The sequence below is a fragment of the Apis laboriosa genome, unplaced genomic scaffold (assembly GCF_014066325.1).
Source record: "Apis laboriosa isolate Shangri-la unplaced genomic scaffold, ASM1406632v1 scaffold14_cov150, whole genome shotgun sequence".
NCBI classification, from domain to species: Eukaryota; Metazoa; Arthropoda; class Insecta; order Hymenoptera; family Apidae; genus Apis; species Apis laboriosa.
The window spans coordinates 2,626,773-2,653,075 of NW_025221798.1; the positions used below are offsets into that span (position 1 = coordinate 2,626,773).

A 26,303-nucleotide genomic window follows, 5' to 3' on the forward strand; every position below is an offset into this window, starting at 1 on the left:
AAAAAAAAAAAACAAAATACACGAATAAAGAAAAATCACGTATGAAAGAATGGGCGCGAAGAAAGCGCATTCTTCAAAGAATGCACTCAAGGTTGTGGTAATTCCCGTAAAACGCTTCTAACGGAGTTCAACACCCACTTTGTTGCTTCCTACACGCTGATAGAAGGTGGAGGATGCGCCGACACGATGACGGAAGGGAGAAGAGTCATCGATCTTCTGTCGTAAACACGGCCGCGATAGCATGAAAGAAACGTCGAAGATACTCATGGTAATAGTTGCGAAAGAACATCCATGCGATACGTTAAGGACCAAAAACGACATTCTTTCGCTTTATCGACCGTGACAACAGCCGATCCCCGCCATAGTTGATTATACGTTTCATAAATCGTATACGATCTGATCATCCTTGAGGTAATTTAAACGTCATATCAAGGATCCTAAAAAATATTGTAGTTGTTGTCGAGCGAGCACCTAGTATAGAGATAACGAACCATTATTTTGCCGTATGTTTTATCGTATTTTCGAATAGATTCGATCGCGCAATCGTTTTGGTACCGTTTATCGTCCCACTTGTGAAATGAATTTTATGTTTACGCCGGTTCACTCCCAACATTGTGGCTTTAGGACAAATTTGTTTGACATTTTTTTCGAATTCGTGACTATCCGATTGAGGATAATTGAGGATTTGGATGGAAAATTATGATGGAATATTTTTATGGGATAAAATTTTGTGAATATAAATTTTATTTTATTCTTTTATATAAATTTTTTATTTTATTTAAAATTACATATTCAAAAAAGTATATACTTTATATTAGTAATAATTGACTCGTAAAAAGAATGAAAATAATAATTTTCAAATAATTTATGGTTATTTTCTTTAGACCTATTGTACATTTTGGTTAAATTCAAATACCGTTACCAGTTGACCAAACTGTTCAAGTACTTATGACTTACATATGGTGTAAGTAGAAAAGTATGATACCCACGTGCAAATCGAAAAACAATGCGCTCGAAAAGGTTACATGCAAATCGAAAGCAACCGTATGTATTACAATGCAAAGTATATACGCATATACTTGATGTAACTGACGAGTGAAATAACACATCGTGAAAGAAAGAAAGAGAAAAAGAAAAAAAGAATAGAAAAGAAGTCTTATAATGCAAAGTGTAACAGCAGGTATAGAACCGCAAAAAAATTCGACCCGATAACCGCAGGAATATCAATGAACTGGCCACATTCTCCGATTACAAATAGTCCCTGTTGCGACATGTAACAGCTCGAAAACGTAATTTGGGTTTCTCATTTGCGCTGTGACTGCTAAAACAAATGAGCAATCGGCCCATGACTTGTTTGCTTCGAGAACATCTAGAAGTCCGTAATGAATGGTGCCCCATTAGTGACTGTTGCACGCCTGAAAATTGTTGGCGCTAACTTTATCACTGTAGTCAGTGAAATTGTTGATTGTTGGTTACGGTTCAACGGTATTGGGCCATGCTCCGACAAATCATTGGATCGCATCGATTACACAGCCGAATTTCAAGCGATTGCCTTTTTCACATGCTGAGCGCAATTTAAAAGCGAATCTGAAATAATTTCTATTATTGTACATTTAATCTAACCTAATGAAACAATGAAGAAAAATAACAAATAAATTATAACTGTGTTAATATAATAATAAATTATAACAAATTGTAAGTTTTCTAATATGATGAATTTTAAGAAGATGATTTTAATAATTTATAACTAATTTAAAATTGAAATGGAATAAATGGAATATATTACATTCCACAGTTGCAAATATTTCACGTATACATTATCAACGTATACATTGCGAATAATCCCAACCAGATTGTCCTCTTTACAACTACCGTTCGTTTTGAAGTGGGTGTTGTGCATTGTCATGAATTTTGAACTACGCAACTTGTCAATTGCAAAAATTATCGATGACTTTTTGATCACAGCAAACTAATATATTGTTACAGTGACACAATTTTTTTAAGGTTAATGCGGTTATTTAATATTTTATGCAGCTTGTATCATGAAGAACTTTCTATTTGACATGATTATGATATTTTTATGATCGAAAGATACAAGTATATTCTAATTAATAAGTAGAATATATACTAGTCTTAAGAAATTAATTCAAGATAAAAATTTTCAATAAGATTTTGATATTTTCATTTCATAGTATCTATATACGTATTTAAATGCTAAAAATATGAATTATAGTGTATTATAAGATGAATACATTATGGAACATTGTATTTATAAAATAGAAAATATGATAAATGAAATTAAAAAAAAAAATTTTTCTATCAATCAACAATTTATCAATCGTCTTAAAACATCTTTTGAGTTTATGTGCCAATCAAAAATGATGAATCGAAATCATGAATCGAAACATAATCCGCGCATAATGCATGAAATGCGACTAATGAATGAAAAAAGTAGTAGAAGTTATGATGTCGTGACCTCATTCTTATAGCCCCGTTCGTTCTCCATACAAGAAGGTTCTCGGACATTTTTCGTCCTTCCGTCAAACAAATTACCGGCCGCGGAATGCAGACACTTTTGCATCGTGACAATAACATCAAATAACGGTAATAAAGCACGAAATTGCAGGTGAAAATTGAGTATAAATTTAAATCACGAAAAAATAAAAAAAAAAAAAAAAAGATTAGTTTTATGATTTTATACTAATAACATCGAATGTGAAATGGTTTTATCGCATAATCGCGAAATCGACCTGTGAAATATCGAGCGATAAGTTATATTGAATAGGCGTTCTATGGAACTTCGGTATTCCTTTCACTAAAGTGGTTCTCAAAGACGAAATGGTGTACGCAACTCGATCTGATAATCGGAGAACGGTTCTTTATACGGTCGAGAACCTCGTTCTTTTGCGATACATTTTTATCATGACGCAATCCACCTGTTATATACATAGTTACATTTCTCGAGAGAGCAGAAAATGCAAGCGATAATATATATTACGAAGTGGCGAACTTACAGTTCAGATGTCCCTTTTGTTCGAGAATGATCTCTCCTAGATAACAGATATTCTTCTTTGCGAAAGATATACCAATCTCATTCACAGTCCTCATATTCGTCAGATAAACACTGCCGGCAAAAAAGAAAATTTTCTGTTAGACAAATATGGAATTGATTCGCTGATATGAACATTACTTTTTGAATGTTTATGATATAATAAATGAAATACAATAAATGAGATATGGAATTTACTTGCTAGTTCATATATTTAGCATTTTTAGATTTCTTGTTTCGTGAGATTAATTACTTCGGTTAAAAGACGCATAAATAAATTTCGCGAATTACATCATACGTTTATTTTAAAGTTCTCCTTTGTTGGTTTAAGTTGGAAATTCTATTTTGTATCTCGCGAGGTAGTGAATGTATTTTGTATCTAAGGATGTAAGTTCGAGTCCTAGTTTATCGTACTTTGGAATGGCAGATCCCAAGAGTATGGTATAGCATAAAATTGTCTTAAAGTTATTGACTCTTGAAAATCAAGAATAATTTTAAGATATTCGTTATATTGAACGATGATATTACTAATTATATTATTAATTTCTTCTTATAATTCAATATAATCTTTTATTAAAACTATTATTTTATATTAAAATATTTAAATTTAAATTTTATAAATTTACCATTTCTTCCATCTTGAGTTTAAATTTTCTGATTTATAATGGATAATAGATTTTAAGCCAGTATCATTGCCCAAAATTAAAATTGGTTCACTTCGAGTTCCGTTCGTCATAGAAGATATCATTTCTTCATAAATGATAGTTGCTTCAATGTCTTGTTGGAATTCGATATGAACAAGAAATAATCTATAAATAATTTAAACTATAAATTTATACTTTATTTATATATAAATTAAGTTTAAAATAATTATCATAAATTTAATTATAAAACATAAAATTCTTACCTATGATACGATCTAAGATCATTCGTAATTAATTTTAAACAACCACCACCTTCGAAAGAAAATTGATTACAAAATTCGAAGCAATTTATGTCAAGTATTGGCATTTTGTCTTGAATATTTATAACATTTTCTAATATTCGAATAACGTTTTTCTTTGTTTCGTAAATATATTGTATCGGTTGTTTTGGACACTCATTTCGATCGTTTTCATTTTTTGATTCAGGAAGTTGTGGAATATATGTAAATTGTAAATGTGGTGTAGGTACAGATATTTGTGGCATTTGCTTGGATAAGTTATAAAATGATCTTTGTTCCCAAATATTTTTACCTTCTACAATGCGCATGTCTAATTGTATCTATAAAAAATTTATATATTAATATGTTCAATAAATACATTTAATTTTATAATATAATCATTAATATGTTTATTAAATAATATTTAAAAATAATATTAAATATTTAATATACCTCACCACAGCTATAATACAAACTACCACTTCCACGACAAAATGATGTTTTAAATATTTCTTCTTCGTAGATAAGTACATGAATATATAAATAAGGAAACAATTGTGCCCAAAATAAATCTTCTAATTCTTGAAATGTTTTGGATCCGAAAAATTCATGAGTCCAACCAGGAGCAAAAATTGCGACCGAAAGTTTTTCTTGCCGTATTTTTCGTAAAGCCTGGAAATTATTATAATTAGATATTAAATAATCATTTCTTTTAAATATAAAATATTATAATTACATATGTTGAATTAAATCCACCACCACCAGGACACCCTCTTCCCCAAACATCTAGTCCTACATAAATATCATGAACATTTCTGTTATGATTTTTTGCAAGTGCATAACTATTTTCTAGTTTTGATTTATTCCAATTGTAGTTCAAATAAATACCATCGCAATTTAAAAAAAAGTCTCTGAAACATAAAAAAGAGAAATAATTATAAAAATAATTTTACTTATTTAAAAATAATTATAAAAATATAAAAATAATAATTTTACATATTTTTATTATTAAGTTCATTTTGCCAGTTTAATGTTCCTTCATTAGTCACACTATCATACCATATAATTTCAGAATCTTTTATTGCTTCATGAATATTGTCTGTTAGATATTTCACGAAATAAATTAAATTATTGATTTGTTCATTTTTAATCACATTTTCAATGTTTAATAACCAGCCGTCAAATTTATAAAATTTTGCAACAACTATTAGTGCATCTGCAAATTTTCTCACATCCTCCTGAGATATAAGTATAAGATCCCATATACCTTCTCTTTCAGTTATTACAGTACCAAGAATTTTAACTCCATGATCATGTGCTGCGTTAATCCATCCATAAGGTGGAATAGTAATAAAATAATGGCTAAAGTATACAAATGTATCAATAACACTCCAATGATAAAACAAATAAGACTCATAAGACTTTGATCCATCTATAAATCTGAAGAGAAAATTATATTAACATATGAATAACATATATTTCTACCATAATAAACATAATAATTTATATACATATTACCTATCTTGTAGATAACCACCTTTCATATCATGACATAATAATGTTCTTGGTTGTTCTTGTCTATCAAATTTTTCCAAATACAACTTTTGTATATTTATTTCTGAACCATTATACACATAATCTGTTGATTCTCTTAGTTTCTTAATATCAGGCCATGGTTTTAGATTATCCACATTATCATATAATTCTTGTAAATTCTTAAATGGTTGTGATTCTATGACTTCAGTTGCCATCCTTCTAATTTGCACTGTTCTGTAGATAACTTTGAAATAATTTTCAATCTGTTAATTTAAACAAAGATTTTCTTTCCTATTTATCTCACAGGAAGAATCATAATGATATAAAAAATCTATTATGTTGATAACAGTCTTAACAAACGGAAATTTTATATCTATGTATTTACGTTATATACGTTATATTTTTAATATCTGCCAGCTGTTAATATAGATAACGAAATATGTTCATTTATATATCTATAAAATGAAATTATGAATTCATATATACATACATAATTATCTTAATAGCTGTTTCCCTATATTTATAAATATAGAAATTTTAAAAAAATATATATTTTATAAAAATTATAATTAAAATAACTTGAAATAAATATAATTGAATAAATGTTTTAACATATGTATGTTCTAATATATAACGTTTGACATCTAACCTTTAATATCAGGTTATATCATTGATATCAAATCGGTATACATCTGTATTATTAGAAGTATTTTTTTTCTTTAACATTCTTTTTATCAGTTTTTAAAATTATCAATATTTAGAAATATTTTTTATTCAAAACAAAACTTATACTTTCTTTATAAATTTGAAAAATTAAACTTTTTTAACTATGATTGTAGCGCACTCTAATATAACTTATGTTGTCATTATATATCTCTTAATAATTGTTGAGGTCTAATTGTTTTGAACAAATGTAATAAATTTTTATATTTACATATATACAAAGGGAATTTACTTATGAAAAATAATAATAAAAATTAACATTTAATATATTAATAAAAATAATGTAACTTTTATTTAATAAAAATCTATATGACTATATTTAATAATCGATTAATAAATAAAAAAATAACGTATCAATATAATAGAGAAAGTGATTATAATGTAAAATAATATAAACTCACAAAAATAATATAGGGATTATTTTTATTTAAATTTCTCGTGAAAAATTCAAAAAAATTTGAGTACCAAAATCGTTTTATTTCCTCACGGATTTATTTACTAGGCTTGCTATTAAAGATTAACTCATACTCGCATTTTACATTCATTTCAAGATTTTAATATTTTTTCTTGCATTCATATATTTTCTTCTTCTTTTAATTCATTATTTTGTTTTTCTTGAATTAGTCATCTTACATGCATAATTAATACACAATTTTACTATATGGCATCATCGATGTTCTATTATACATATATGTATACATCCATTCCATCCATACGTGCATCTCACGCTAAATACATTGCTACAATAACTCAATATAAGATGCATTACATATAGTAGCAATTGAGAATAAAATTAAATACATTAAAAAATGAACATCAAAGAAGTTTGCGATCATTGATTCTTTGACTGATTATGTAATATGTAAATTTATATATTTATATCACTTACTATATCAGTTTAATGAAACAATAAACGTGTTGTAAACTATTTGTTATTTTAGTATACATAAATATATTATATTATTATAAATAATTATAATACTTTTATTATGTAACATCTTATTAATATATTTTTTATGATCACGCCTGATTTCATGATGATTTCACTTTTTGTTTCTATTCATTATCTTTTTCGTATTATTTAATTCTTGATTCATTCTTTTCTCGGAAATAAGTAAAGTTTGCTACAAATCAAATCACGTGATAAACACTGCGAGTTCAATTATTAGCTATCGAACTATCGATATTAAAATCGGTTTTGTATTGTTGAGTTAATTGTGATATTGCCGTTATAAAGATCGTTTGTTATAAAAAAATAAATAAATAAATTTTATTTGGGAATTATTATTTTAGAAATTATTTGTTACGTTATATATATGCATTTTTTGAAAATATACGCGATCTTTTCAACCTATTATGAGTATATTTTTCAAGATCGAAATCGAAAACGAAATTTTACACGTAAATGACATATAAATACTTCTTTAAATTATTCATTTGTTTCTATGATATATTTAACATATTTAAACATATACTATAGTTATCTCGGATTAATTTTAATCATTCAAGAAAGATTTTAACCTTAAAATTATATAGGATATCGAACATATTTTGATAAAAATTAGTTAATTTAATATGAAACAAGTGAAATCAATAATTTAACTTAACTGAACGAAACAGTTTGAAAATAAAAAATAAAATTCTGTATGAAATTCTCGGAGTTTTGTGTTAAATAATAAAATGTAAAATTACAATAGGTAAAAATTGAAAGAAAATTGACACGTATCATAAGATCTTTCTTTATTTAGCGTTTTTTTAAGAAGACAGGAGATCCCACGGGTACAAGACAGATACAATGGTATAGTATGTGGGATGATTGGAAGACGTACGAGATCGTTACGAAAAAGATTAACAGAAAAACGAACTGCCATGATGGTCCCGCGTGATCTCGTGATGATCCCATTTTTTTCTCCCATTTATTCTTTTTTTTATTTTTCTCCTTTTTTTTGTGCAATTTCATATTTGAATCTTGAGGAAATAGATCGTTATGAAACAATAATATAGCGATTATTCGCGATTTCTTCGAAAAATGACACAATTAAAAAATAGTAGTCTCGATCGTTATTCCACAGTAGTCATAAACATTCGAGATCATCCTGTTTTCTATTTTGACTATCATTAAAGATAATATAAGTATACAGGCCGTGTTATGATGATGTAATTACGCGGGCTCATTCAACGAAAATACGATTAATACGTACGTATGTGACAGTAAACTTGTATCGTTGCAAAAAGCGAACCCGACGATATTGTTCAAAACGTTGCTCGATATTCTATGATAGTATACATCTAATTGAACGAACGTTCATAGAAGTTACGGCAAATCTTGCAATAAGACGTCGTGGTTTCTCCTTCTATATATGTATTGTAAAACTTTTAGACAAAGTTACCTTTTGAATGTATATATATCACATTGGATCTCTACCTAACTATGCGACTAACTATGAACAATTAACTCGTCATAAAAGTATAATTACAACCCTTCGCTTCTTTCGTATCTGATTCTGTAATCGTAATCGGTGTTACTATAAGATCATTAATTATTTGTACGCTGAGATAGATTCTCTTCATGATCAAATGGTAATTTATGGTATTTATGGTAATAGATGGAAATAGATTGAAAATAGATGGATCATTTCTCTTGATATGTCTTTAATGATAATAATTATCATTATTATTGCTTACCATTTTTATCATTGCTTTAATAAAATTTATTCGATTAAAATAATCTTTCTTTCATTATATCATATAAATAATAAATAATTTTTCTGTAAAAATAAAAAATTTTTTTACAACGTTTATTTTTTTCTCTTATCTTTTTACAATAAACTATTTAATTTTCTGAAAATAACGAGTCAAGAGTACTTAAAACAGGTGGTCCATCTATCTTCCAATATTACATTTATATTTATAGGCTATTAGAATGCGTGTAGCTGACAACCCAGAGCTATCTTTCTTTTTTCGAAATAATTCCGCGTCTCTCGCAAACGTAGCTCGATTATTGAAACGCTGCAATTATACAGGAAAAACGTACCATAAAACGGATAGGCGGATATATATCTACAAAAGTGCATATGTCGAAACGCTTGGATATCCTATTTCTATATATAATTAAATATATATATATATATATATATATATGTATATATATATATTTATATTATATGCATAAATACGCATAATATTATCTCTTGATAATTTGGTTCCTTGTGTAATGCATATAGATACGTGTACATACGTGTATTTATATGTATATATACGAATATATATATGTATGTATGTATTAATCAATAATTGATCCATACAACACGGGATTCCATTTGTTTTTTTTTTTCTTAAGAGCAATACATGTACATACGGTATATAGATCGGGAGGTTATTTAATATCGGATTCAGGTGATGAAATCACGTTATCGATTTTTATTAAATACTTTTTTCGCTTCGTATCGTTCTAATTTTCTTTTATCTTATATAAAGTGGTTTTTTAATTGATAATATACGTATTTTATTAGGTTGTCTCAAAGTTCTCCTCGATTTTAATGATCAGCAAACTTTAACAGATCAGGTCATTTAAATTAATGTTTTAAATTTTCTAATTCTCCTCTGTACGAAATATCCTCTTCTGTTTTGAAATGAAGGAAAACCAGCAAAAGAATTTTTTTATCTCTTATTAATTCTTATTAATAAATCAAAATAGAATGTTAAATAATTATTAAAAATAGAATCTTGAAGCTTTTAAAAAATATAGAGGAAAGTGAATAATAAGAAAAGAAATTTTAAGGACAACTTAATAAATTGTTGATCTGCGCAAGGAAGGGAGAAAAAAAGAGAGAAATTATGAATATCCTCGAGAACTTTACTCCACTCTATGCTTTTTTTCACTTTTGCTAATTATAATTCTTACTTAATTAATCGTTTACTACGCTAATCGACTCATCTTAAAACTCTTTAATTTTTTTCTTTTCAGTGATGATTTATTATATTCACTCGTGATATGATATACATGTACGAAATGTTCTATCAGTATTAATCGATCCTCATCATTCGTCTAAATTTTTAACAACAGTAAGTAATGCAAATAATCCTCTCCAATATTATTTCTATCTGATTTTGCCAAAAGATATTTTTATTCCATTTTTTTGCAGAAAACACGAAACGAGTCAATTTGATTTGATAGTTCCACTATTATTAAAGTATATCTTCCTTGGTTACGACCAAGGATTAAAACGACAAGATTGATATTTTGTATATTCAACTGAAAGGGATTCGTTTCACGGAATCCATAAAGGCCAAATTCAGATCGCTCAATAAACTTCCTGAACACCTCGTACAGTTGATAACTCGCAGAAGCACAGGAAGTGGTCGTCGCAACGATTCATGACGCAGAGCCAAGCGAAACGGCTTTGAACAGGATATGACTACGTCTCGGCTAGTCATATATATATATATATACATATGATGAAGGAGACGAGCGCCATCTACGATCTTACCGCACAAGGATCGAGGGCTATCAAGCTCTGCAATGCTTCCTCTTAAAACGGAACCTCTTAAAACGGATCGACCACGATTTTCCTGGTACCCGGCAATATTAATTCGTACATTTGTAGGCCGACGTCTACAGAATTATATTTTGTTCATCGCTGTGTCGTCGAACGTGGAAATTAATCTTTTCCCCGTTCTCGTTCGAGAATGTGTACAAAAACCACGACAGACGAGTGAACGTTCCCTAACTTACTTTTGGAGAACTAAAGCGCGCGGGATTTTCGAACCTGCGGGCTAACATCTACGGGGTTGTCTACGATAGAAAATTTACGGCCAAATTGGCCAAGAATCGAGGATCTTATGGTAAAAGGAAGGCGGATCCATTGATAATTTTTTAGTTAATTTCGCGTAAGTAATAAGTAGTAATATATAAGGGATATGTATAATCTTATTATAATTATAAATAGTATACGTAGTACTTATCTAGTATCTAAGAACAATTTTAATCTAGATTTGAAAAATTTTCTTGTCTTTCAGAAATATTTGCATGTTGGATGTCAGAGGATCTTTTTGGATGCAGAAATTAATTCTAGAGATGATCATTATTTGTCAATCAGTTTTGTATAATATTGTATTATCTTCCATATTTCAAAATATCCGTTCAATGAGTAATATTAATGTATAATGTGAAATTTATATATATATATATACATGTTAAAGAATATATTTCAATTAATTACTTAAAAATTAAAAAGTAAACATTCTTATGTAAATTTTAACATAGAATAGAATATTCAGACTTAAGAAGCTCGATGATCTTCTTTAATTTTAAATTGTTTTTAAAGACTTAGGAAATCAATAACTATTAATTAGCATAAGTTAATTATAAGCAATTTCTCTAAAATTGTTATTAATTCCTCTAAATAAATTTGCCTTCTTTTTGCTGCAAGGTCCTCGATTCTGCCTCGATCACATCATTACTCGATGACGATCGTCGCAAGGATTCGTATGAAGATAGATCGCTTGTTAGAAAAATTATTTCGTTTCAGGATCTATCTTAGTGTGCGAGTCACGACTTTGGAACCTAAAAAAAAATACTTTTTGAATTTAAAGAAAATATAAATGTTCGAAATAAGCGAAAATTTTTATGGAACAAGTACAATCTAATACTTATCGATCTATCGTTTGGTACTTTCGTGGCGCTGAGGAACATTCTTTCGAGATTTTTTTTTTTACGTGATAATTAGACTGCTGATTTTTACGCAAATTATATAAATTATACAAATAAATATACTTTCTTCTCTCGTATTAATTTTATTTGTACAAATAGATAAATATTTAATTTGAAAAATAAATTCATAGAAGAAAGAATGAAGTCTCTTTTCAACTCTCGAGCAATTTATATTTCAAATAAATATTTCAATTCTCCACACATTGGTTAAATTTTAACCGCATAAAAATCCGCAATCTGTTAATAATAAATCGTAGATAATAATATAACGATGTTATCGATATTAATCTATACAGAGAAATGAAATTTATAACGTGATAGAGACTAGATGAGAATTCGCCTAATAATTAATCGATACAAGATGGATCGTGCCCAAGATCCATCTTTTGATAAATTAGGCCCATGCCAATGAAACGTTTAGAAACCCCATAGGGTAATAAATTACAAATTTGCTCGTGAATGCCGGAAGAGCATCCCTGACTTAATTACTGTCTCACTATCGATCTTACTGAATCGTTAAATCGAACATAAATACGTTATTCGGCCTCAATTTAATCTAATAATAATTATCACCACGTGGAAGTAGAATCATTGGTCATTTTTTTTTTTTTTTTTTAATCATCGTTGTGATTCCCATCGATAGACGTAATAATTTTCCTTCCAATTAAGAGCTCTCTCTCTTTCTCTCTCTCTCTTTATATTTACGCCTCGATTAATCGTTCGAGTGCGCGAAAAGAAAGCGTTTAAGGTTTCTTTTGTTTCATTATCGATAATCGATTTTTTCACGAGTTCTCTTTCGACCGGAAACTCTTTCAATCCGGAACAAAAGGAGGGAAGAAGCTCGAGAGAACACGAATAAGAAGAATATATATATATATATAAATTAAACTAATTAATACTTACAGATTTTTCAACCGTGTAATCGTATTCATTTGGAATATTTTTCCCGTTGAAATGTTTCTATAATTGTTTCCATTTCTCGTGATTGGAAGAATTTTATACACGGTTGAGAACTCGATAAGCGTTTATTAAAATTATCAAAATTATTATTATTGTTGATCGATATGAAAATAATCGTGGGAAGAAATTATTATTATTTTTTTTTAATACAACATTCGCTTAAATATACACGATATGTCTCTCTCGAAACGTTTAGAAAAATTATTGCTAACTGTTCTTATATTATTAAATGAAATAAATATTTAATTATCACGTTAGAATAAATTTCCAATCTTACTAAATTTAATATATATATACATACATATTACATACTTCACAAAACGTATCACATTTTCACGAAAATTCTACTCTCCACATTCGATCTTTAAAAATCAGATTAAATATTAATAAATAATTCGCGCAAACTATTCATATCGATCGACAATTGCCGAATAAAGAATAAAGATCTAGAAACGTAGCTCGCGTTTCACTCGTTCGAACAGGCGACGATCGTGTTACTTGATCGGATACTTTAAAAGCTCTCGTCGATCCCTCGGTCCCTTGCAAGGTTGAACACTTCGAAATCGCCATCCGGCGCGTCCGGTATACCCGGTGCAACCGGTATCTCGGGTCGAAGGGCCACACAGTCCCGCGGCGAGCACTCGACGCGGCCCTCGGATCCGCAACTGCACTCGATGCAGTTGCCGGTCGAGTGCGGAAGTAACTCGCCCTCGCGATACTCCCTTCCTGTAATCAGATTTTGCACATGGTATTTCACGGATTCCTTTCTTTTTTTTTTTTTCGTGGATCATACAGGTGTTTGAAAATTCGAATCGAAGATTATATGTATTCGAAGATCGTATCGTCACGAGTTCACAAATGATACATAAAGAATAATTGTAATGGTTTGTTCATCTTCATCTGTGATTAAAAAAATAATTAATAGTATTTTTCAGGAAAAAATAGATAGTCTAATTCGTAATTTCTACTATTGTGTTATTAAGTGACAGTCTTTGAGTGGTTTTATCTTACTATTAATCAATAATAAAATAGTTTACTCTATTTTCTGAATGAAGATTTCGATAACAAAATATATTTCCTCAATATAAAAAAATCCAAATTATGTTCTTCTATAATTTCGATTGAAAAATTTATTATTATTATTGGCAACGCGAATTAAATTTCCCTTCTAATTCTAAGAATGATACACTGCTTTCATCTCTTTTCAGGAAAAAATAGATAGCCAGTCCATTCATAATTTCTACTACTGTCCTAAGTCTTTGATTATATCTCATTAATCAATAATAGTATAGTTTCCTCTATTTTCTGAATAAAGATTTCGATAACAAAACATATTTTATATCCTTTCTTCAATATAATCATCTTTCATTACTGGCAAATTCGCCAATTCCAATTAAATTTCCCGCCCATCTAATACTAATAATGATTACGAGCCAGTTAAGTACAAAACATCGGCAGGCAATCGCTCGTGTGCCTCGAAGGGTCGGAACACTGCTATTCCGACCAATCGTCGCACAAAGGGGAGTCGATCAACGATACATCCTCCCGATATTTCCCCTATATTTCCGCATAGGGGAAATCCGTCCGCGCGACGCGAGACTAATTGCACTCCCCCTCCCTTCTCCCCATCTCCCCCTCCCCTCTCCCACCGCGCTTTCTAACCGCGTACGTATGAATCGATATCTCGCGGCGAAGAATCGCGGAGAGAGAAACGGAGCGAGGAGGTGGAGGGGGGGAGCGACTTGATCCATTACCCATGACGAGACACGTAGTAGGGGCCGGTTGCGACGTAGTCGAGGAATAGGTCGCGTTAATCTCCCCGTATCCCTGTTGTTGCTCGAGCGATGCCTCCTCCGCTGGATCACCGGAAGCTTCGAAACTGTCTACGCCGTCCGTGCTTCCTTCCAGGGACGGCGTGTAATTACTTTCTATCGTGGTCGACGGGAGGAACGAGGGGCCGGCGGAGGGGTCGGTGCTCGGATTGTAATTCTGCCACCAACAATACACCTCGCCTGCGACGCACATACAATGAGAGTTCGGGTCGTACGACGGTATCTGGAACGGAACGAGAAAATTCATACGTTCGCTATTACGATTATGCGGAGGACGAAAACGAGTGGGGAGAGGGGAGGTTCGTATCTATCCCATAGTTGGATACGTTGTTTGGATTGAGCTTTTTAGAGGAGAGAGAAAGAGAGAGAGAGAGAATATGATATATGGAGAAGGATTGATATTACGATTTGTAATAGATATATTTGTAATAGAAGCGTATAGTAAGAGAGATTATGGATCGAAGGAAATTAGAATTAAATGGGAAAAGATTGAAGCAATAGATTGAATATTGTTAACAGGAGAATACATATGAATGAAAAGAAGTAGGTACCAACTTAAACATAAAATAGCACCATTGGCAACATTCGATAATAAAATTACAAGTAAAATTGTGTAATTTCAGCGAATAATCATAAATTATAATTAATTAAATGTTTAAATGAAAATCAGGACAGTTTGAAAATTTATTTTTTTCCTTTTTATCATTTTCATTTCAAATAGAATTCTTCTAGAATTCTAGTCTTCCAAGAATATTGCAACAATACATAATTACGTTCAATTTTTTATTCACATATTAAAAAATATATATGTGTATTTCGGTGATTCGTTGAAGAGGGCTTATTCGAACGTGCTTGTTAAGATTTAACAAGATCTTCATCTATCGCTAACGTATTTCGCGCATATTTACTCGCAATAAACATAACTTTGAAATAAACAATTATTCTTCGTAGATGAATAAATAATAAAAAAAGAAAAAAGAATATAAATTTCCAATATTTTAATTTTCAATCTTCGTTTAAATTTTTTTTTTTTTGATTTAAATAAACAATACTGGTTCGTAAAGATGAATAGATAAAAAAAAAATTGGAAATTTAAATTTGAAGAGTAGAATTTTTATTTATAATCTTCGTTCGAATTTTATATTTTCGCAAGTGTTCTCGACGTGTCATAAATATTTCACTGACATTCGTCAGAAGTTTGTGCGACTAACAACAACTCCTCTCTCGAGATAGGTGTCCAATTAATAGGATGAAGCGTTATCGGGCAACACCTGTGAGAATAGATCGAAAGTCGTCGCGTCGTGAAATTAATAATTTCGTGGCGTTTCTCCGACTCTTCACCCTCCATTTTTTTCTTCATTTCTTTTTCTCTGCCGCTTCAACTTGCGTTAATTTTTTTTTTTTTTTGATGACAATTCTTCTCGATTTTTTCCCCGAATAATTATTATTCAACGTAATAACTGTTACAACAAGATGATCACGTGTTTCGAAATTTTTCGAGACTGTCTTCGAATTTTCTTGAATTGTTTCAAATTCAATTATTTTTACAACTTTATCCCAATTTTATTTATAATATTAATTGTAAAATTTCACGGTTTTTTATTTATTCAATTAATAGCTTGTCAGAAGAAAAATCTTTTTAAATTTCCCGCGTTTTTTCAATTTTAAATCTTCTTTATTATTATTCTTATTCTCTGCTTTTGCTTTAATTTCATCCACTTTTCTTTCTTTCTTTTTTCATTAGATTTTATATTTCTCTTCTATATTATTATTACGATTCCTTTTTAATTCGAATAATTATTATATTTTCTTTTTAATATTTTATCTTTCTCGATTTCATTCGGTTTGTTTTTTTTTTCATTCGATTTCTACTTTTCTTCTCTTTTTCCCTTTTCTCCCTTTTTCTCTTCTCTTTTCGAAAGATGTCCTTTTGCTCGTCGATGCCACGTCGAGCGTTAATATTATTAATTAATGGTGGCCCTGCGGGATGACTTCCAATGAATTTCGAGAGGCGACGCCGTCGCGACGGATTCACGTTTCTTCGTTATGAGAGGAGCGTATAGTAATTAATGACACGTTTCGTCGACTCGTCGAGCTCTTTTAATACGCTTCGCTTTTCTTCTCATTTTTACCAATTTTCAATGAAATATATAGAAAATACTAGCTTTCGTTAGATTTTGAATTTTTTTTTTTTTTTTTTACGAAGTATTCAATCTTTATTGAAAGAAATACTAGAAATATTTGTAAATATCGATCTTGTTAATTAGTTTTTTTCAATCTTGTCTTTACAATTAATATATATTTTATTCGTATAAATTTTTTTCGTATTATTTTGTATACGATGAAACTGGTATCTTTAAATGATTTAAAAAAAAAAAATAGATATTTTAGAATCAAAAGAATAATTGAAATAATTTCAATGAAGAATAAGTTTCAAATTTTATTACGTAAAATCTTTTCAAAAAAAGATTCTTCCTTACTGCTAAAAAATAAAATGAAAATAATAAACATTTCAGAACAATTCACTTCGTATTGATATCACGTAACAATAACGAAAAGATACGTCTACAAATTGAACCTTGTTCGAGACTTTGCCATTCATTCCTTGCATCCAACCTTCGAGACGATAGCAATGAACTGTATAATCGTTTCGTTGCACGTATTTCATTTTTCACAGTGGCCCCTTGTCGAGATCGCCTTCCGTTCGTTCATTCGTTCGTTATTAACGTCCGAGTTTATCCCTGTGTTCGGTCGGTAACATCGATAACATTATTGGAACGTGACGCGCCTGTTCGACGTGCACCAGAGATGCATGTCTCACTGCGAGAAAATTCCTCAAGGTAGCCAGTAACGTAATAATGCGATCGACAAAATGGAACTTGTTTGGAATCTGTGATATCACGCGATACATCGAAGATTTATCGATTTTATTACAAAATTGAACTGAAATTTGGTACAAATGTAATTCTGCAATGGACCTTTGGTCGAGAGATGACCAAATATAGATATTTTTGAAACTGTTATATCGTTTAATCAAATCGTTTCAATCTTATAGTTGTAATTATTCAATTTAATTGAGTTAATTTGATGCATAGAAACAGATTTATTCACGAAACCTATGCTTCAGAGTGAAACAAAGGTTCGTTTGTATTCAAAGAGGGTAATCGAGAATTTGTATGAGAAATATGATGAATGTTAGCTTTGAGGTAGATAGGAAGTTACTAAAGGTTGATTGAAAATTATGGTGGATAGAGCCCGTATCAGTTACATAGAAAGGATAGAATATTTGTTAAAAGAGAAAATATGCAATTGAATATTGAGAAAGAACGATCGAATATTTCTATATATTCAAAGAATAAAATATTTATATATGGATAAATTTAACCTCGAAATAGATATTTGAAATTATCAATCAATTAATCAATTTTTCTGGATTTTTAAAAGAATTTTTGTTCAGATTGTCTGAAAAATATAGCACAAGAGAAAATATATGATAATATAATAAAGAATAAATATAAAGAACTGATAATGTAGTAATGAAATAATTGAATCGATCGGTATTATCGATATTTATTCGTCCGATTTTTCCCGAGTTTACCCGATTTTTTCCGAGCTCACCCGACTTTTTCCGACTTCGTCCGAATTCGCTCGAGCATTCCATATTTCGAATATCTTTAATACACATTCGATTCCGTCTGTTTTTTTTTTTTTTTTTTATTAATTTGTCCAAAACATTGTCCAATACATCTGTACTATATTATTTCAAACGTATCGAGTGAAATTTTCTTCCTGTTCTATGTCTATTCGTTATCATATTCGAAGCACGTGCTATTTAAAGCAATAAAAGCATATGTGAGAATATATATCTACGAATATTCATATCAGATTATTAATAGACAGGATGCGAGAGATAAGGAATGAATAAATATTAGGAGAGACAATCGAAAGCGGGAAACTGTTAACTGCGTTAATTGGCATATGCACATTGATTTCACGCGGTTATTCCCCATTGTTATTGATCTCTATTATTAATTAACGTTCGTGTATGTATCTCGTACGTATCTATCAATTAATTATATATTTATTTTTGTTATTTCTGTCAAATTCAAACGTCAAAATATCAAAATTTTATAAAAACAAAAAAATGTACAATTTATTAGATTTTAACATTAAAAATTAAAAAAAAATCCCTGTTGCAAAGAAATGACAAAACAATCCTTTTTCCAGTGTCCAAAAAAAATTTTCTGTCTATTTTAATTTAAACTTAAAATGATAAATTATATAAAAATACAAATTTACTTTTTAAAATGAAATAAAACGCTGGATACTTGTGTTTTGAAATTGTCTCGCATGATACTGCGATAGATCCGGTGAATATTCTATTTCTCGTGCATTTTTCAAACCCCTTTATCGAACGATACGTGTTGTAAGCGTTTTGCCCGACACACGGAAACGTCTGCTGGATTTCACGCGCATTAATCTCGATGTACGCAAACATTATCAAAATGGTATTTCATATATCTGTCTATCTATCTATGAAAACAAAAATCTCTGGCATCGTTCCACGTATTCGTTCGTACCTTATAATTGTGAGAGCCGATTAAAAAATAAAATAAAATAAAATAAAATAAATAAAATGGCGGAAAGAAGGAAAGGGATGGGGAGTGATCGTGATTTCTGTTTACTTACCGTCTGGCCGTGTGAATACGTATTCTCATCGACGATGCATTTTTTCGGGTACGATTCTTCCGTCGTTATTTCATTCCTGCCATCTTCTTGCACGGCTATGTCTACTTCCCCGAGAAGAACTTCCCCGGTCGTTTTTGCTGGAACTAAAAAAAAAGTATGGAGATTAGAAGGCTGATATCGGTTGAAACCGATTTTTTAAATAAAATGTTGTCGTACGAGGAAAAGTGAATGAAAGAAATTTGAAAATTTAAAATGAATTTTGTATTATCAAGAATAGAAATATTCCACTGCTAATGAGAATAAATTTTATAAAATTATTGAAATCCTTCATTTTCCCTACTAACAGAGCTAAAAATTTTCCAGAAATGTCTCGCTTCATGGATAGAAGACAATGGAATATTCATTTAAAATCGAGTAAATTTTATCATAATTATAGAATTTTTATTTTTTTATTAATAATTACAGAAAGAGATTTTGAAATATTTTGTAAATTAAATGCTTTAATTTCTTTTAAGTTTAATTATTTAAAAAATGGAAAATGTTTCTAATCCCGTATTTAACCTATTTTAAGTTTAAAAATTTTTTTTAACAATTTTCTTTCACGCTTTTCCTCTCTCCCTCCTTTGTTACATGAAATTTTTTCTTCTTCAATTTCTCCCCCGAACTTTCGAATCGTTTTATTTTCGTTCGTTATAGGAAAAGTTTCCACCGCTGCATGCGAAACGCCATTATCCTGCAACTTCGACGTTACTCGATTTTTTTGCGGAGAAATTTACTTACTACATCGACATCTAATGCTTTTCTCACGGCTCCATTTCTACGAGCTGGTTAACGACGCTTTTATCGTTTTGCAAAATGGAATTCTCTTAGATATAGGTTTTAAAAATATCTGGTCTTTTCTTTCCTTGAAAATTAAAGTTAGGATCAATTATAGAAAAAAAATAAATAAACAAAAGTAAGATAAACATGAAAATTATGGACAAGAATCATTTTTTTTATTTTGTTATTAATAATCAATCCATATATTAATAATCATACCATATCTTTTCTGTTTTATATAACACCAATAATTATTATAACTTTAGATAGAATGGTCCTTTTGAACTCATTTTGAAAGAAAAATAATCTATTTTTCTGTATATGTATCAACAACTTTTATAAAGGTTTTTTTCCACTTGCTGACAAACCAAATGTTATCTAGAAATTTTGAAAGAAAAATTATCAATCTTTGAAATACCATAATTTTCGACAAAATAAAAATAGAGTAACAATTTAGAGTTTATTTTAAAGGAAAAAGAGCCCTCAGCATAGCGTTCATCAATTTTTTGGGAATTGTTTCCTAATCGATGATAAATTAAATGAATCAAGCAATTCTTGAAGAAAAGAAATTGTCAATCTTTGAAATATCATTATTTTCGACAAAATAGGAATAGAATAGCCAATCAGAGCTCATTTTAAAAAGAAAGGAGCCTTCAATAACATTTGTCAGATTTTTGGGGAATACTTTTTCACATATTGACAAACCAAATGAATTGCATTATGAATTTTTGATGAAAAAATTGGCATATTTTGATTTATTGTAACTTTGGATTGAAGTGTTCTTTTTGTTCTTATTTTAAAGAAAATGTATTCTATTTTTATTGAGTTAGTATTAATGTCTGATATGATGTCAATAGACATTAACAGAAAAAATGATACAATTTAATTTTTGTCTTTTTAAAAATGGGATCTATCTTATTAGAACTTAATAAAACAAAATTAAATGTTAATGTTGCAATTATATGATTGTTTCTTATTAAACATTAATAAACTATGAAAGTAATCTTCGACGACAATTAACTTCATTCATGCTTCATAAAATTGGGAAAAGAATAAGGAAGAGATAAGCAAAGATAATCTATGTCGAACCTGCTCGTCTCTAGGACGCAATAAGACAAATGGAAACAGCTGATAAATATTGACAAGCTGTCCAATAAGGGTGACAAATTAAATCTATTCGATGTAATCGAGATACGAGACGTTTATGAGATTACATCGTCTCGACTAGAATATCGTAGACAGTCGTCGATAGTTGTCACTTTTATATTTTCCTTGCAAATTTGCGTTTCCATTACCATTCTTCCATTACTTTATTAGATTAGATTAGATTTCTCGATTTAGATTCGTTTTGCAATCGGTAAAAATATAAGTACTGTAAATAAAATTTATATTCAGATAGAAATGTAATTATATCCAATTATTTTCATAATTGTTTTACAAAATATATAATTGTAATCTTTACATAATAACTATGTATATATTCATATAAGAAATATTTAAAGAGAAAAAAATCAAATTTTGTTTAACAGAACTTTTTGAAATTATTTAATTTTTAATTTCAATAATTTTTGGATAATAAAATCTCAAATTTGTAATATAAATTGGAAGAAATGTAACAAGTAAAGATACAACTAGATTTGAAAATTTTGTAAAGAAAACAAGAACTTTGTATTAAAAAAACCTAGATATTAACACGAGTTAACTTGACATACAAACGTGACTATATTAAATCTAGAATATTCTCAGTCTACATGGAAAAAAATTCACGATAAAGCTATTCCTAACTTTTTTCTCTCTTTCTTTAAATCTTCTGTTCTTCTGTTTGATCTCGTTTAACTTTAATTTTAATACAGACAAATTCATCAGAATCAAAAGCTTTATAATGATGGCAACGAATATCAGTGTTACATGCGACAGATGGAAAGTAATTTTAATAACGTTCCCGAGAGAGTGAGAGAAATAACGCGGCTTTATTTGCGGATAAATTCAATGAGTTAACGAGCAGAAAATCTCTAATTTATGAATACTTTATAATTATATATAATTTAGAAAATTTATAAGCTGATTTTTATTAATGATAATATTAAAAAAAAAAAGTATTTTATCCAAAAATAAATTCAGCGAAATATTATTTCGTGTCTTTGTCGTGCAATCACAAAATTTGATTGATTATTAATATTTCGAAAATTGCTTTTTGATTAACTAAAAGAAAGCATATAATAAAATTATTGTTATATCGTGAATGTCAAACGTAAATTCGAGAAACATATTTCCTATTCTGCTTTACATACATATATTTAACAGTTTCAAATTATGTCATAATATATTTACATCAAGCCTTCGAAACTCATTGGAGGCATGATATCGATAATATAATTTATTCGCTCACGCAATAACCTTATTACTTAGTTCATAAATTAAATAATATTAATTAAATTAATTTAATTAATATACAATTATTTTAACTGTCCAAAATGTTGTCATTTTGTGGTTTATTTGTAATTACAAATTTTTAAAATATGAAAATTGTTCATTCTTTTCGTTTACCTGTCATTTACGATGGAAAACGATGGCCGGTAATAAGACGAACACTCAACATTTTAATGAAGAAAGCAATCTTTTCGCGCTAACTCGAGTTGCTGACAAATCCACTTCGAGCTAACGAATGCAAGTGGGCCACACTATTTCTGGTTTTATGCCAAGAATACGAAGCTTGCACCCTTTTTGAATCTAAATCACCGATATTTATATATTGGAATATCGGCTTTAAAAGTCGAGAGACACTCGATTCATTGTTCCTGTGAGAAGCGGTGACGTTGACTGTTAATCGAATACCTGAAACTTATCGACCTACAACGTAATCGTAAATTAATATCGCCTACTTTAAATTAATTCCTCGAGTTTTCGAAATTCACCTAATTTGCGTCTTAACGCCACTTACGTGAACTACTTCGCGTTAATAATATAAATTCCAAAGTAGAAAATTTCCTAGTATGTGAAACTCGATGCATACAAATAACTATATTATTTTCTTTAGAGATTAATTTATTAAAGAGAAATTTATTCTCTAGAATATTGTTCTATATTGTGAAATTAATAATTTGGAAAGTGTGTAGAGGAGAATTTTTTTATTATTTAAGAAACTGTATTTTTTTTTAGATTGTTCTATTTATCTAGTTACTTTTTTCTCAACTAATAAGATTCTCTCAAAGTTTATTAGTATAAACATATGAAAGTTAAGGCAGTTATATAACATAAATCGTGTATTACCACACTAATAGATTTCGTAAAAAAATATCATATACCATTTCTCATCTTTAATTTTTATTCTTAATTTGATATATTATAAATCAATATTGATATATTATAAATCGATCAAATTAAATAGATATATATCAACGAATCATACATTTAATTCTAATGTACAGTAAATTATAATATCTAGTAAATAATAATTACTAGCCTAGTGAATAAAAAAGTACTATATATTCTGTCTCTCATCATAATTTCATTCTTAACCTCTATAACGCTATCTGTATCATTTTCGCAAGCAAAATCAAAGACAGTCTCTTTAACAGATATCTCAGACAGACATCTCTAAAAATTTCAAATTTATATCGTGATCTTCATCTCAATCGCGTTCATCGACATCAAAAATCCTCGTCGCGTCGTCGTTGTGTTCCATGACGAGCATCTGCAACGTTCCAGATTTACGTTGTTCGAGCGGATTAAACTGCGGAGGAAAAGTTGAGTGGAGATCTTAAAGGCGAGAGTGGTGTTGGCAACATTTCCATCCATGGAAAACCCATAGTGCCAGACTACCGAGGAGCGTTTTCCTCGAGTAGAGGAAGGTAATTCGCGGAAAGGAAGGAACGGGCAATCCTTCTTCACCGGGTTAATCCTACATCCCATTACCCGTTGCATTCATCCTCTGTCTCCCTTCTGTTCGAGGGCGTGAACACGACAAATCGATTTCCACGCTCCACGAAACCAAGTCGGTCTGTACATAGACTGTTCCCGATCCCGCTTTAAATTCCACCTCTTACACTTGCCCTTCTCTCTATCCGATAACTGTACATAGGTGCGATCTCGTTAGTTACATCTATGAGTAATTGGACATTAAATTAAACGTAAGTTTATTAATCTATTTATTTTATGAATTTATGTAACTTATGTAACACTAAAACTTTTTGTAGTATCTAATTCAGTATCTATTTCACAAGTATAAATGATTGTAATTAAACCGATGTCGTGAAAATAAGTCTCGATTGGAATATTATTAATTTTGTCAAAAACATTTTCACATTCTTAATAATCGTAAAACAAAAAATATGAAATCTGTCATTTTGGTAGGTTTGATTGTTCTAATGTTATTATTGTAGTAGTAAAATTTTAGAATAAGGCATATTAACCTATTCGTATGTATCTTTGAAAGGTCGATTCTACAGATAAACGAACAAAAAAAATTGATGTGTCAATTTTGATTTATTTATTGAAGCTTACATAAAGTGAAGCAGAATAGAATAAAATGATTACATGACAAAGATAGAGACAACGAAAACAAATTTATCTGTTTTTACTGATGATATAAGTAACCGATATCAAGTTGAAAGATATATGTAATAAATGCCACTGCTTTAGATCTTCTGATGAAAAAGACACTCTGTATATGACAAAACAAAGAGTGATAATTCGTGGCTTCGAGTTCAAACGTTTGAAAAATATACAGTTATTCTGTCGACAGAGTTTTTCACTAGCTCCAGTTTTACACACAGATGAAAAAGCTATTCGACGATACTGATCGATTGCGACGAACTTTGTTACTTGTTGCTATTGTGGATAACTTTGAATATCGATAGGAATAGTAGTAGCCTCGAGGAATGAACTATAGTCAATGGAATAGAGTTTTTAATTCATGTCGCGAATTAACAAAGTGCAAAAAGAAATCACGAAGTTACTCAAAGACTAAAGTCGTACATGGACGAATACAATGAGCATATGGAATTAACCAGAGTTGATTGACGCGTAGATATAGGATTCTGACATGAATAAGATATACAGTCATGCAGAGAAGTTATATTGCCGGAAGTAGAATTTCGAAAACAGAACATTTCCTTTCTTTGTTTGAATTTCGACGAAGATGTATTTAAAAGAGATTGTAAAAAAGATTTTGTAATTTATTTCCTTAAGAAGGAAGGTTATAAAGATAAAAAATTTTATATTTTTTCAATAGTATTTTAAAATTTGAAAATTTTGTTAAAATTATATCCAATTTTTAAATTATTGTAAATATATTATAACGAGATTTAATTTCTTTTATTTTGAAACATATCTTGGGATATGTAAATGAATTTTTCATTAGATTTGTTGAGAAGATATAAATTAATAAATTAATAGAGAATTGGCAAGATTTGTTTTTCAATTCAACTGATTTCATTCAATTTTCTAATCCTTTTTGCAAGAATAAGCTTCATCTTCTTCTATAAGAATTCACGAGCAAAGAAAATCTAGTTATAAAGCGTCGAGAGAGGTATAACAGAGATAATCAATTTGAATATAACGTTCTGTTTCGAATGATGCTTGTTCATTTAAAGTGATGAGACTCGAAAGAAATTGTGTTTGAAGAGATACATCGTTTACATTGATATCTCTCTGATTTCATGCTGTTGAATTTTGATTAAGGTTTAGTAGCTGAAAGGCTTTTCCATTTCAATCTTTCAAACTCAAACTCAAATTCTTTCAATATTATATAGACTTTCAAAATTATGAGAAAAAATCAATAATCTATTTTGTCCATTCAAATTTTTTCAAAATTCTAGATTTTTAAAAATTCCGTATTCAATAATAAACATTTCTAAATATTTTATTTTCTCAATAATATTCGAATTCACTATTAAAAAAATATTCAAGAAAAAAATTTCAATAAAAATAGATAACTAAAAATATCAATTACAATTAATGGCTATTAACTTTTAATACTTAATATTTATCTATTATTATTATATAATTATTCATTACTTTTAGTTTTCCATTTTTCAAATATTTCACTTATTATATAAT

General features: G+C 29.3%; 2 protein-coding genes across 4 annotated transcripts in view; both read right to left on the reverse strand.

Annotated features, from left to right (window-relative positions):
• Nucleotides 1-757: 757 nt before the first annotated feature.
• LOC122710564 (cytosolic endo-beta-N-acetylglucosaminidase) lies at nt 758-6,325 on the reverse strand. Of its 2 annotated transcripts, XM_043928486.1 has the most exons (9): nt 6,157-6,325; nt 5,490-5,741; nt 4,968-5,411; nt 4,708-4,882; nt 4,425-4,643; nt 3,957-4,312; nt 3,676-3,858; nt 3,015-3,124; nt 758-1,587 (listed from the first exon to the last, which is right to left on the reverse strand). In XM_043928486.1, the coding sequence occupies exons 2-9, from the start codon at nt 5,720-5,722 to the stop codon at nt 1,541-1,543; spliced, it is 1,767 nt and encodes a 588-aa protein (XP_043784421.1). In that variant the 5' UTR covers nt 5,723-5,741; nt 6,157-6,325; the 3' UTR covers nt 758-1,540. The 2 variants fall into 2 exon arrangements, with proteins under 2 accessions (XP_043784421.1, XP_043784420.1); XM_043928485.1 differs by lacking the exon at nt 6,157-6,325 and having other exon boundaries at nt 5,490-5,968.
• Nucleotides 6,326-12,716: 6,391 nt separating this feature from the next.
• Nucleotides 12,717-26,303, reverse strand: part of LOC122710556 (kielin/chordin-like protein) — an 81,192-nt gene continuing 67,605 nt past the window's right edge. Inside the window, exons 1-4 of one of the 2 annotated variants that reach the window (XM_043928476.1) lie at nt 22,791-23,083; nt 19,425-19,567; nt 14,658-14,958; nt 12,717-13,629 (exon numbers count right to left, since the gene is read on the reverse strand). In XM_043928476.1, the coding sequence (XP_043784411.1) occupies nt 13,415-13,629; nt 14,658-14,958; nt 19,425-19,567; nt 22,791-22,797 (666 nt within the window). In that variant the 5' untranslated portion in view covers nt 22,798-23,083 and the 3' untranslated portion in view covers nt 12,717-13,414. Of the gene's footprint in view, nt 13,630-14,657; nt 14,959-19,424; nt 19,568-22,790; nt 23,084-26,303 lie in introns of those variants that run through there. The other variant, XM_043928475.1, reaches the window with a different exon arrangement.

What these genes read in the sequence shown, in the direction of transcription:
- LOC122710564 (XM_043928486.1), bottom strand. Translation starts at nt 5,722, where the DNA reads ATGGCAACTGAAGTCATAGAATCACAACCATTTAAGAATTTACAAGAA. An exon ending in GTGGATTTAATTCAACATAT is followed by an intron (nt 4,644 to 4,707) that starts GTAATTATAATA and finishes AATAATTTCCAG; the next exon opens with GCTTTACGAAAAATACGGCA. An exon ending in TGTATTATAGCTGTGGTGAG is followed by an intron (nt 4,313 to 4,424) that starts GTATATTAAATA and finishes AATTTTTTATAG; the next exon opens with ATACAATTAGACATGCGCAT.